At 40.6% G+C, this 12,655-nt stretch overlaps 1 protein-coding gene across 1 annotated transcript; it reads left to right on the top strand.

Moving 5' to 3' along the window:
* Positions 1–4,832: 4,832 nt before the first annotated feature.
* LOC138887155 (uncharacterized) lies at positions 4,833–6,387 on the top strand. Its single transcript, XM_070168871.1, has 4 exons — positions 4,833–5,099; positions 5,540–5,687; positions 5,798–6,133; positions 6,215–6,387. The coding sequence occupies exons 1-4, from the start codon at positions 4,833–4,835 to the stop codon at positions 6,385–6,387; spliced, it is 924 nt and encodes a 307-aa protein (XP_070024972.1).
* Positions 6,388–12,655: the final 6,268 nt, after the last annotated feature.

The following is a 12,655-nucleotide window of genomic DNA, read 5'->3' on the forward strand; positions in this document are numbered from 1 at the left end:
GCAGGACATATTTAAGGAAAGAAAATCAAGTAAGACTTAGGTACAGAGTAGACAATTAGGGGTAAATACACAAGGGTTCAATTAAGGAAACAGTTAGTGAAGAATCAGTAAATAACACGGTTAATCAAATAAGGTAAGAAAACTAAATAAGGTTGCAAAATATGAAAATAATCGAGAATCAGCATATAGGTATTACCATAGCAAATCAGTGAATCAAGGACTCGAAATAACACTGATTTGAGGAAAATAACATAGGTTTCCATGAATAAGCAAATAAGGCAAGTTTAAACAGAAAGAATCAAATGTTTAAAGGAAAATTTTCAAATCAAACCAAGAAACAGGGAATTCAGAATCAGTAAAAGAGAGAGTCGTGAACAGAATTAGCATTTAGCATGTAAATAAAGTAAGACATGGATAGTCAAGAGTCGACATACAACTCTAGCAAGCATGAAAGTTAAACCATACTGATTCAATAAGAAAGAGGCAAGTCTTGAACAGTCAAGATGGACACAAGCATATAGAATCAGTGTAAATTTAGGCTAAGAAACTCAGTAGAAATATATCAAGGCAAGATAGTCACGAGAAATTACAGAAACTCAAAAATGAGAACTGGTCAGTCATGCTGATACACAGAACCAAACGAAGAACCCCCTAAAAATTAGGGCTTTCAACATAGACAAGTTAAAGATGTAGTAAACTCATAGAATCAGTCAAGATATGCAAGAAATAGAAGTTTAAACACAAAGAATCAGTTAAACAAGGTTTTAAAAAGAAGTTATGAAAACCCTAGTTATAGAAGAAGACGAAAAACACTTGAAATCACATGATTCTTGTAAAGAACCTCCAGGATAGTGTAAGACATTCAAGAAAAAAACTTAAATTGTCCTAGATCTGTACAAATCTAGGAGGCATAAAAAAGAAATTAGGGTTTCGAAAGAACCCATATAGAGATGAAACTTGTCCAGAAATCCAAGGATCGTAGCAAATATAGAATTATTTTGCTTGAAATCACACTAGAATAGCCAAGAACAGGCATGAGATGGACCCTAGATGCAAGTCGGCATGGCCCTAGGCCCTTGAAGACCTTAGAGAAGGCAAGCATGACATGAGAGAAGCCATTGGAGGCCTAAGAGACGATGAGAGGTTACCGGAGATGGTCGGAGATGGGAGGTCGGCGGTTGAAGATTAGGGTTAGGTTGAGAGTGTTTTGAGGGCTGAGAGGATTTTAGGGCGGCGGATGTGGAGAAATGGTTAGGGTTGGGGGGTTATTGGGAATAAAAAAGGAAAGAACAAATATGGGATCTTTCAAATCAATGGCCATAATCTGATGGATTTTGGGTTGGGTATGTATATTTAGGGCCTAGGTCGGGTAATTAGATCTGAAATTGGGCTGGGGTATTGGGTTGAATTGAGGCTAAAATTAAAATACAATTTGGCTAAGTTTTAAATAGCCAATTTAACACTATATAATTTATAATAAATAATAAATGATTTCTAAAAAATAATTTCGTGTACTAAAATGATTAAAAATAGATATTTAACATTTTAAAAATATAGAAGATCATTTTATGTATATAAATGTAATTATACATTAATAGGGCTAATATTGAAATTATATGCAAATTGGCTTTAAAAATATAAATGCATTATAAAAATGCACAAAAAATATTTAAGCACTATTTTGGCATAAATATAGGATTTAGATGGCTAAATTGCCACAACAACTAATTTGAGGGATAATTATTGAAAATTTTATAAGTAAAAGGGGAAGAAATAAATCAATTTAAAGCCTTTAAAAATATAGAAAAATTATAAAAACCTTGTACATGCTTATATATGCATATATGTACTATTTTGAAGGTATATATGTATATAAAAATATATATATATATATATATATATATATATATATATATATAGGGAAATATTGGGTATCAACAGCAAGGATTCAAGGTAGAGTTGCTTTTTCCGTTGCAGTCCCATTGGCGTTCTTTTCTTACAGTTATACTGTCAATTCTCTATCCAAATAATATTTTAATTTAAAATATTTTTATGTATTCAGTTAAAACCCGTGACTCTGTACTACCTAGTCTTGAAAATTTATTGTGATTATCGTCGTGTTGGCTTGTATCATCTTTATTTATGCATTTATATTAATCTTTGGCTTCATTTTATCATGTTTATTGATTTAACTATTGTAGGTGATCGGCTTACCTAGTTTTAGAGACTAGGTGTCATCACGATCCTTAAGGGAAAAGTTTGGGCCATGACAATAATAGCTTGCCACTTGGCTTAACCACAAATATAAACTTTATATATATATATATATATATATATATATATATATATATATATATATATATATGTATGTATATTACTACATGGTTGTAGTAGGTTAGCATTGTATACATATTTGGTTTGCCCAAACTGCCCCATTATTTATTGCCACTACATTAAACTTAAGGGTATTTTTGTCCTTTTACAAAAATTATACATTTCATCTCTACATTTTCCAAAAATAAATCCCAACTTTCTAGAATTCTTTACCATAACCCCTTCACCTCTCTTCTCTCCCCAATCTATCCATTGTCGAAGAAGAAATCGGGGAAATGGAATCACGTATATTTGTAAAGATGAAGTCAAAGAAAATTCTGAGCTTCATGTTCTACTTTCAACAACAGATTTGTAAGCCCAACTAAATCTTCCATGAAATTTCACCTAAATTTCCCTAATTTCCATGATCCTCAAATTTTGATACCACAAAAACGTTTGAAATATGAAGATCAGATTTGAGAATTGAACACAAAATTAAAACTTTGTTTACCTAGAAAATATGAGTAATAATTAAATTTGATTAGTGGTTTTAAAGATATGTGATTTAGTTCAATACCAATTAATCATCAAGAAATATGAAGTAGAAATGAAAGATAGAAGTGAATCAAACCAATGTTACTTAGCAGCAGTGACCTCGAGCTTAGCGACCTCGAGGTGGCTTAGGGCAGTAAGAACAATTAAGTAGGAAAAGCAAAGTAAGAACAATAAAGCTAAAAGACAATTCTGATGAACAATAGGCAAAAAGTAGAGAGTATATTCTTTTCTCAATGATTAGATAGTCTTACCAATGATTGGGGTCCCCTTTATATAATAGGGGAACCCTAAATAAGGAATATTTCTATTTACAGTAAGGAATATTCTTGGTACAGCTGTCTAACCGCCTAGTACGGAATCATACAACCTTATTCTGGGATTTGCGCCATGACTTTGGGGACGTGGCAAGAATCTAGTTCATTCTAGTACAAATCCATGACGGTACTATTTTGGGGCCAAGCATACTTGGCCCCGGTATTTCTCAAACTTCTACATCAGGATACTGCACTTTCTCTTCGAGCTCAAATCCGGTATGCCGGTTTCGAACTCAACCTCGCCCGGACTCAGGCCTAAGACGGACCCTTGAGCCTATAAATCGGAGGCATACAGTTTTGACCATATACAGATAGTTCTCGCGTTTCTTAGAATAGGATGATAAGAAACGACTTGAATCTCGATCTCCTCGATGTCTCGATCATGATGCTAGTCTCATGATGTCAGTGTCTGAAGTGTCTGAAAGGTTACGTCTGCGCAGCTTCCCATGTCATTAATTAGAGGTGGCTGACGGTCGGCCTTTCGGCTTCCCCAATATACTTAAGTGACTTTTATAAATAGGCCAACTTCATGATTGTGCAAACTTTACTTCTTAATTCATTCCCAAATCTTGTTAGCTCCTTCAACTTCCCTGAAATCACATTCTTCTCAATTTGTTCTTTACTCCATTATCAACCTTTCCTTCTTCATTCGAATCACAATGGCTAAAACATCCAAAACTGATCCCTAACAAGAAAAAGCCTCTTCATCATCACGGCCATCCAGAAGTAAACCGGTGGTGCCACCTCGCATCGAGGAGTGCATTCCCCGTCATGTAAAATAGCATTCGATTTTAAAATTGAAAAACCCATATCAACACTAGGTCGATGTGAGCCTATGTCTCGATACATCTGTCCGATAACCAAGGATGAGCTTGAGCAGGTAAAGAAAGATTGAAATAGGGGTGATAAAATGTGGTGATCCCTTCCTCAAAAGAGGACATCACTACTCATAAAGCGGGGTACTTAAGCGTGTACACCTACCCATTCATGCTGGGCCCTATAAGTCCAACTCTAGGTACTATGGATCCAATTATTCTCGACTTCTACCAATGGTACCAAGTGACACTTGGCCAGATCTAACCTTCTTTCTAGTGAATTGTTCATTTGATCATATTCTTTTCGAGCCAGGTCAAGGGGATGCCTTTCACTCTTGACCATCTAATCAGGTTGTACAGTCCTCGACTATACCGAGGTGGCTTAATAAAACTACAACGTCGATCCTTGAAATCTTTCTTATACAGCATCGATGAGGACAAAGACTGAGGATGGATGAGCCGGTTTGTGTGAGTCAGGACCTCCGACTTGATTCCTATCGAGAGGATGCCATTCCCCGAGGAATGGAACATAAAATGTAAGTACATAGCGACTTTATACCTCACTTCCCCTTTTCTTTCATGATTTTATCTTTTTCTCGATATAACCCTTCTCCGATGGTGTAGCTACCACTTGGTTTCCTAGGGCGGTCCCGGACCTCGAGGGTTAGGTCCGCAAACTGGCCTCTACTTTTTCATATGCGGAGCGCTGCTAGCACAATTTAGCCAAGAGTCGATAGGAGGCAAAAAATCACGGTGAGTTTTCTTGTTTGCTTATTTGTGTTCCTCAATGCAATACTTACTCCATTTTTATGCAGGCCTCGGAGAAACTATCGAAATGCAGCCGCCTCCATATGTTGAAGAAGAGATCTCAAAGCCTTCCAAAGAAAAGAAGAGAAAGAGGGGGTCGCCTATAAATACACCAAAGTGGAAGAAAAGCACGATTCGAAAGCCTAAGGCTGATACTGTGGCCTTATCTCCGAAAATGGCCCAACGCCTCCGGGACCAGGAAGAAGAAGAAGAATATGACAACTGCCTGTTGGTATCTTGTGAAAGAGGAAGCTCTGATGCTTCGAAGGTTGCTGAACCTGTAGTGGAAGAGACGGTTCGACCTCGAATCGAAGAAATTTCTTAGGGGAGCTCTACCAAAGTCCCGGGGTCATTAGGTGAAAAGGGGGTGCCTTACCTTGGGGGCGTTGGTGGATAAGCTAGAAGAGCCTAAACCCGAGGCTCTTCAAAGACAACATAATATCCCAAGTGAATCGCTTCAGTTAATTAACATAGACGATTCACCGCAAGGCCCGATCTTTTCTGAGGGGCAACTCCGAGATGCCCAGACCATGGAAACTCCCGATGTAGGAACGAGCCATGAAGGACATGATATCTTTCGAGAGTGCCTTGCTGGGATCGAGGATGGCCCCAACCTAAATGCTTCTTTCATTTTCGATGAGGCCTGGCGGCTCTTCAAACAAGTATTTATCCTTTGAAATCACGCTTGTACTTTATCATTGTTGTTCTGAATCTAACCTATCCCTTTTTGTGAAGGCCGTTGTGCTTAATAAGAAAGCATTCTCGAAGTCTCGAGCCGAGATGGATCAATGTGAGGCCGAGCTTAAGAAGATCTCGAAAGAGAGGGACATTCTCAAAATCCTCTATGCCAAGAAAGAGAGGAGATCAGCGATCTCCGAGTTGGGTTGACGAAGGCTTGTCAAGAATGGACCGAGCTCATTGAAAAGGTAATATAGCCTTTGAGGGTCTACTGTGTACTTGTTTATTTTAACGAGTAATACTTCTATTATGCAGTTTCAGCAGAAGGGCAAGTTGGTGGAGCAGCTTCGGAAGGAGCTCAAGGTGAAGGAGGCCAGACCCTGGGGTGGAGGCAAGGCATGGACAGTCTTGCCTCTGAGAAAGAAACTCTTCGAGAGCAGTTGGCTTCACTCAAACACCAGTTTCAAAGTGTGAAGGAGGAGAGCCTAGCTCGAGGCCGCGGAATCGAGGAGCTTAAAGCTAAATCTGCTAATGAGCTGGCTAAGGCCAAATTTGACGTTGAGGCAATTGCATCTTCGTACCGAGCCGACGTCGAGGCAGCCAACACCCAGGCAAGAGAGATCTCTACTGCAGCTGAAGTCATGTTATCATGTGCACTCGACCATGCCAGGCAATAGTCCCGAAGAGAGACCCTCGAGGAGATGTATGCTTACGGCTTCGACTTATCTGCAGACATTGAAAAGGCAAAGGCTTTGGAAGAAGAGGTCGTCGCTTTGCTTTCTAATGACGAGGATTCAGCCAGTGGCTCTAATAGTGGGGGATATGAAGAAGAAGACCCCGAAGATGAGGCTCTTGAAGGCGCGGCTCCCGGAGATGTAGCTGCCGAAGATGCGGCCCCGGAGTAGTTTTAGGTTTCTTTATTTTGTTTTTGTGTAAGGACCCTTCATGGGTATTGTAAATATTTTTTGTAAAACCTCCCTTATAAATATAAGGTATCCTTTTGTTTTATCCTCAACTTGCGTTGAATTTTATTTTGTTCTCATTTGCAGAAGATTTCGATAATTCAAATAATCAGCTCGAGTATCGATTCGGACTCAGAACGTAATAAACCCTTAGGTTTTTATTTGATCAATATAATATCCCTTAGGGTTTTGTTAATCCTCAAGCTAAATTTAAATTGATTTGATGTGAGCTCGGGATGACAGAGTTCTCGAGTTTGAGTTGAGTGAGAACGGGATCTCGACCTCCATATGTTTTGGTCCTTAGGCCTTTTTAAGTTGTCTATTAGGCTCTTAGACATTGGCCCTTAGGCTCTTTAAGTTGGGCCGTTTCGGCCTCTAAAATGGCTATAATATTTCCCTCTTTTCGGCTAAAAGACTTAGTAAAAATTTTGTATGCCTTAGCATGTGTTTTTTGTACCCGTTGGGTTTTTCGAGGGTTCGACGTATCAAAACCTTATTAGTAACTTGTTTGTATAATAATAATCAAATACCTCTTGATATTTTTCCGAAGGCTGATATTTATCGAAGCCTTTAAATTATTCGAGGGCTGAATTTATCGAAGCCCTCTAAATTATTCGAGGGCTAAATTTATCGAAGCCCTTTATATTTTGCTTTTACTGAGGGTAGCCTGATTTAACCGGTTTTTCAATGTTTGAAGGCCTTTAATTTAGGGAGGAATCAGACGTCTCCGAGCCACGTTATTTTGGTCGTAGCCTTTATATGACCGTAGTCTTTAATATGGCGGTAGCCTTCAGGTATATCGCTTGGACTTGTTTCCCAATAGCTTTTCAAACTTATTCGAAAAGCTAGTCCCTGAGTATATTGGCCTTGGCCTTTGTTTCGAGGGGGTGCCTCTTTGAGGTCTTATGAGTCCGAGTTTTCGATGACTCGGATGTGTTGTCTGTCGATGACAGTCCCCGAATATTTTGGGGTGTTTTGGCCCTTGAGCCACTTCCCATAGGATTGTAAGTGTAGAGCTCGTATGATAGTAAACTTCTTTGAGACACAAAGTGTTTTTGAAATAACCAGAATGATTCTTCAAATTATTGATACATGTGTACATACTTTGCCGTCGGGGTTCGGCTATTCTTTATGGACATGGTTCATTTGACTGTTTGACCCATTACAAAGTTCTCTTATCAAGGCCCTCTTAGGTGTGGAGTATTTTTCTCAAAAATATAACCTCCGAGGGTGATGCCCCCCAGTATTCGAGGTTGATTGAAAAGAAGCCTTGGATAATGTTGAGTTCTCCTCAGGTAGCACATAATTGTTGTCTCGTTAAAAAACTTGCCGGTAAAACCCATTTGGGACAAAATCTGATCTAAGAGAAAAAGAGTGCAACGCATGCTTTAAAACTTAAGGCCTTCATGTGAAAAGGGGTGTCCTCGAGATCGCGTGCCTTCGATAGCTTCGATCAAAAGATCTGTAATAAGTTAGTTTTAAACTTAAACGGACAAAAGGATAAAATCATACCTTAGCAGTAGTATCGCTTGAGTGACGATATGTTCCAATTGTTTGGCAGTTGTTCACCTTCCATTGTGATAAGTTTGTAAGATCCTTTATCGACAACTCCGAGGACTCGGTAAGGTCTTTCCCAATTCGGTCCTAGTTTCCCTTCATTTGGGTCTCGAGTATTGAGGGTGACTTTCTGTAGGACTAAGTCCCCGATTCTAAAATGTCGAATGTTGGTTCTTCTATTGTAGTATCTTTGAATCCTTTGCTTCTGCGCGGCCATTCGAACAAGCGTTGCTTCTCGCTTTTCATCTAACAACTCGAGGTTAGCGTTCATGGCCTCAGGGTTTGACTCCTCCGATGCATGTGGAAACCTGGTGTTGGGTTTCCCGACCTCGACGAAGATGAGGGCCTCGAAGCCATATACTAGAGAAAACGGGGGTGGCCCATGTGCTAGACTTCTATGTTGTCCCATATGCCCAAAGGACCTCGGATAAAACTTCTCTCCATTTTCCCTTTGCATTGCCTAACCTTTTCTTTAAGTTTTGAATGATAGTTTTGTTATTGACTCAGGCTGCCCATTTCTAGTCGGGTGGTACGCCGTTGATAAAATCCTCTTTATTTTATGTGCTTCGAGGAACTCCGTTACCTTTCTGCCGATAAATTGCTTTCCATTGTCACATACAATCTCGGCAGGTATCCCAAATCGGCATATGATGTGGTCCCAAATGAAGTCAATAACTTCTTTTTCTCTGACCTTCTCGAAGGCCTGTGCTTCCACCCACTTAGAGAAAATAAAATAAATTTAGATTTACCTGGGGCCGTTGGTAAGGGTCCGATTATGTCCATTACCCATTTCATGAAAGGCCATGGGGATAGGACTGAATGGGGTTGTTCTCCGGGCTGATGGATCATCGGTAAAAATCATTGAGACTTATCACATTTTCTGACAAATTTCCTTAGTATCTTTTTCCATGCTATACCAGTAATAACCTACTCTGACAATTTTGCGGACCAAAGACTCGGCACCGGAATGGTTCCCGCAAATGCCTTCGTGGATTTCTCGAAGGATGTAATCGGTGTCCCCTGGCCCCAAGCATACCGCCAATGGTCCATCGAATGTTTTTCGGTACAATGTTCCATCTTTGTCTAATGCAAACCTAACAGCCTTGGCTCTTATGGCCCTCGATTCTTTATGGTCCAATGGGAGCTTCCCACTCTTCAAATAGTCGATATACTTATTCCTCTAGTCCCATGTTAAACTCGTTGAATTTATCTCGGCATGACCCTCTTCAATCACAGACCTCAATAATTGGATGACAGTCCCGGGACGATGTCATCTTCTTCGATCGAGGATCCCAGGTTAGAAAGTGCATCGGCCTCGCTATTTTGTTCTCGAGCCACATGATCCAGAGTCCACTCCTTGAAGTGGTGCAAAGTTACCTGTAGCTTATCCATGTACCATTGCATTCTGTCTTCTCGAACATCAAAACTTTTATTTACTTGGTTTACCACCAATAGAGAGTCACACTTGGCCTCGATAAACTCTGCTCCCAAGCTTTTAGCTAACTCGAGACCTATAATCAAGGCCTCATACTCAGCCTCATTGTTAGTTAATCTTGGAGTTTTGATAGATTGCCTAATGGTATCACTTGTGGGTAGTTTTAAGACAATGCCGAGCCCGGACCCCTTCACATTCGAAGCACCGTCTATGAAAAGGGGTCCATACCCCCGATGTTGTACTTGAACTTAGCAGGAGTTCTTTCTCCACCTCGGGTACAAGGGTCGATGTAAAATCGGCCATGAAGTCAGCTAGGATTTGAGACTTGATGGTCGTTCGGGGTTGATATTCAATATCATACCCGCTAAGTTTGACGACCCATTTGGCCAATCAGCCCAATAACTCGGGTTTATGCAAAAACAATTGACGGGGGTAGGTAGTTAATACACATATAGGATGACATTGAAAATATGCTTTTACTTTTTGAGATGTGCTTATCAATGCAAGTGTTAATTTTTCTAAGTAAGGGTACCTAGTTTCAGCATCTCCCAGAGTTTGACTTACGTAATAAACAAGAAATTGCGGACCTTGCTCTTCTTGAACCATTACCCCACTTACCGCTATCTCGGACACTACCAAGTATAGATAAAGTTTTTCATCTACCTACAGGGTGTGATGCAAAGGCGGACTCGATAGATATCACTTTAATTCTTCCAAGGCATGTTGACATTCAGGGGTCCATGCAAAGTCTTTTTTCTTTTTGAGCAAGGAAAAGAACCGGTGACTCCGATTTGATGACTTTGAAATGAATCGTCCCAAAGCAGCTATTCGACCTGTCAACCTTTGCTCGACATTCACACTATCCACGATCGTGATGTCCTCGATGGCCTTGATCTTATCAGGGTTAATTTCAATGCCCCGATTCAACACCATAAAGCGAAGGAACTTACCCAAACCGACTCTGGAGGCACATTTCTCCAGGTTGAGCTTCATGTTGTATTTTCTCAGGATTTCAAATGTCTCCTGCAAATGAGTTAAATGGTCCTCTGCACGCAGGGATTTAACCAACATATCATCAATGTAAACTTCCATTGTTTTACCTATTTGTTCTTCAAACATTTTGTTAACTAGGTGTTGTATGTAGCTCCTGCATTTTTTAGCCCGAAGGGCATTACATTGTAACAATAAGTCCCAAATTTAGTAATAAACGAAGTTTTTTCCTGGTCCCCCGGGTTCATCTAAATCTGATTGTACCCGGAGTAGGCGTCAAGAAAAGTTAGGATCTCATGGCCGGCCGTGGCATCAATCATACGATCGATATTGGGTAGTGGAAAAGAATCTTTGGGACATGCTTTGTTCAAATCCTTATAGTCTACACACATTCTAAGTTTGTTCCCTTTTTAAGGAACTACAACTACATTGGCTAACCATTCGGGGTACTTTACCTCCCGTATAGATCCTATTTTAAGAAGTTTGGTTACCTCGTCTTTTATGAAAGCATGCTTTACCTCAGACTGAGGCCTCATTTTTTGTTTTAACGGTTTGAACATGGGATCAATTCTTAGCCGATGTGTGGTGATTTCTGATGGAATCCATGTCATATCTAAATGGGACCAAGCAAAGCAATCCATATTATAAATAAGAAATTGAATGAGTTTCTTCCTGAGCTCGGGGGTCAATCCCGTTCACAAGTATACCTTTTTCTCGGGAACATATTCGATCAAGATGACATGCTCCAGCTCCTCGATAGTTGATTTGGTTACATCGGATTCTTCGGGAACTACGAAGGTTCGAGGAGTAAGGAAATCCTCTTCTTCGTCATCGATTACCTGTTGATCCTACTCCATCGAGGCTGGGGGCTGTGATTGCTATTTGGCTGCCTGCTTATCTTTGGTGCTCGATTTCTTCGAGGCTGAAGGCTCCAATATCTGCACCACTTCGTCGATCGCAAACATCTCTTTGGCAGCATGTTGCTCTCCGTAGACTATTTTCACTCCTTCCTCTATTGGAAATTTCATCATCTGGTGAAGCATTGAAGGCACTGCCCTCATGTTGTGTATCCATGGTCTCCCGAGGAGTGCGTTATACCTCATGTCACCTTCGATGGCATGGAATCTAGTGTCTTGTATGGCCCGACTATGTTTACTAGCAAGATAATCTCTCCCTTTGTTGTTTCCCTTGCCATGTTGAAACCATTGAGGACCCGGGACATAGGTACAATCCGATCTTGTAGGCCGAGTTTTTCCACGACACTTGATCTGATTATGTTTGCTGAGCTACCTGGATCCACTAAAACATGTTTAACTTGAATTTTATTTAAAAGGGTAGAGATTACCAGGGTGTCGTTGTGAGGCTGAGATATGCCTTCTGCTTCCTCGTCACAGAATGATAAGACGTCCTCGGGCACATAGCTTCGAGTTCGTTTTTCTCTAGTGATTGATACTTTGGTGCGTTTGAACACAGGTCGTTGAGGGACATCGACTCCGCCAATAATCATGTGGATTACGTGTTTTGGTTCTTCTTGCTCAGTTTTCCTTGCATCCCTTTCCTTGAAGTGATTCTTAGCTCGATCACTTCAAAATTCTTGAAGGTGGCCCTCGTTGAACAACTGAGCCACTTCTTCCCTTGGCTGCCTACAACCTTTTGTTCTATGACCATGTGTGCCATGATACTTGCACATTAAGTTCGGGTTCCTTTGATAAAGATCGGTCAGTATTAACCTGGGCCACTTGGTGTCGTTGATTCTCCCAATAGCTGAGACAATCCCTGATGCATCTATGCTGAAGTTGTACTCTGACAATCGAGGGGCCTCGGTGGGTTCGGTGCGCCTATCGAACCCGCTTTTACTCATGAGTCACCGAAAACTTTGACCTCGATCGTTTCTTCGATAGCTTCGAGGGGTGTTGCGGCTCGGGCCGTTGTTCCTTCGATCAGCATATGGTAGATACCATTCTTTATTGAATCTCGATTCTTGATCTATGTCCCTCGGGGTCTTGGCTACAAATATGTTAGGATGAACTGAACCCGAGGGGCTCCCAACTGTCGTCCTCGACCCTGATTTTTGACTGGAAACGATTGTGCACATCCGACCATGTCACGACTGGATATTCAATCAAGTTATATTTCAGCTGTCGAGACGCGATTGAGCTCCTTTCATTCTGACCCTGCATAAAGGTCTGTACTGCCCAGTCATCGTAGACTGGTGTTAATTTCATTCTT

Source organism: Nicotiana sylvestris, chromosome 3 (assembly GCF_000393655.2).
Source record: "Nicotiana sylvestris chromosome 3, ASM39365v2, whole genome shotgun sequence".
Taxonomy (NCBI): domain Eukaryota; kingdom Viridiplantae; phylum Streptophyta; class Magnoliopsida; order Solanales; family Solanaceae; genus Nicotiana; species Nicotiana sylvestris.

Bases quoted from the DNA above. Each gene is read 5' to 3' on its own strand.
- LOC138887155 (XM_070168871.1), top strand. From the start codon at position 4,833: ATGCAGCCGCCTCCATATGTTGAAGAAGAGATCTCAAAGCCTTCCAAA. The intron at 5,100-5,539 runs GTTCGACCTCGA...CTTTTTGTGAAG, and splicing joins AACCTGTAGTGGAAGAGACG to GCCGTTGTGCTTAATAAGAA. The intron at 5,688-5,797 runs GTTGACGAAGGC...TCTATTATGCAG, and splicing joins ATCAGCGATCTCCGAGTTGG to TTTCAGCAGAAGGGCAAGTT.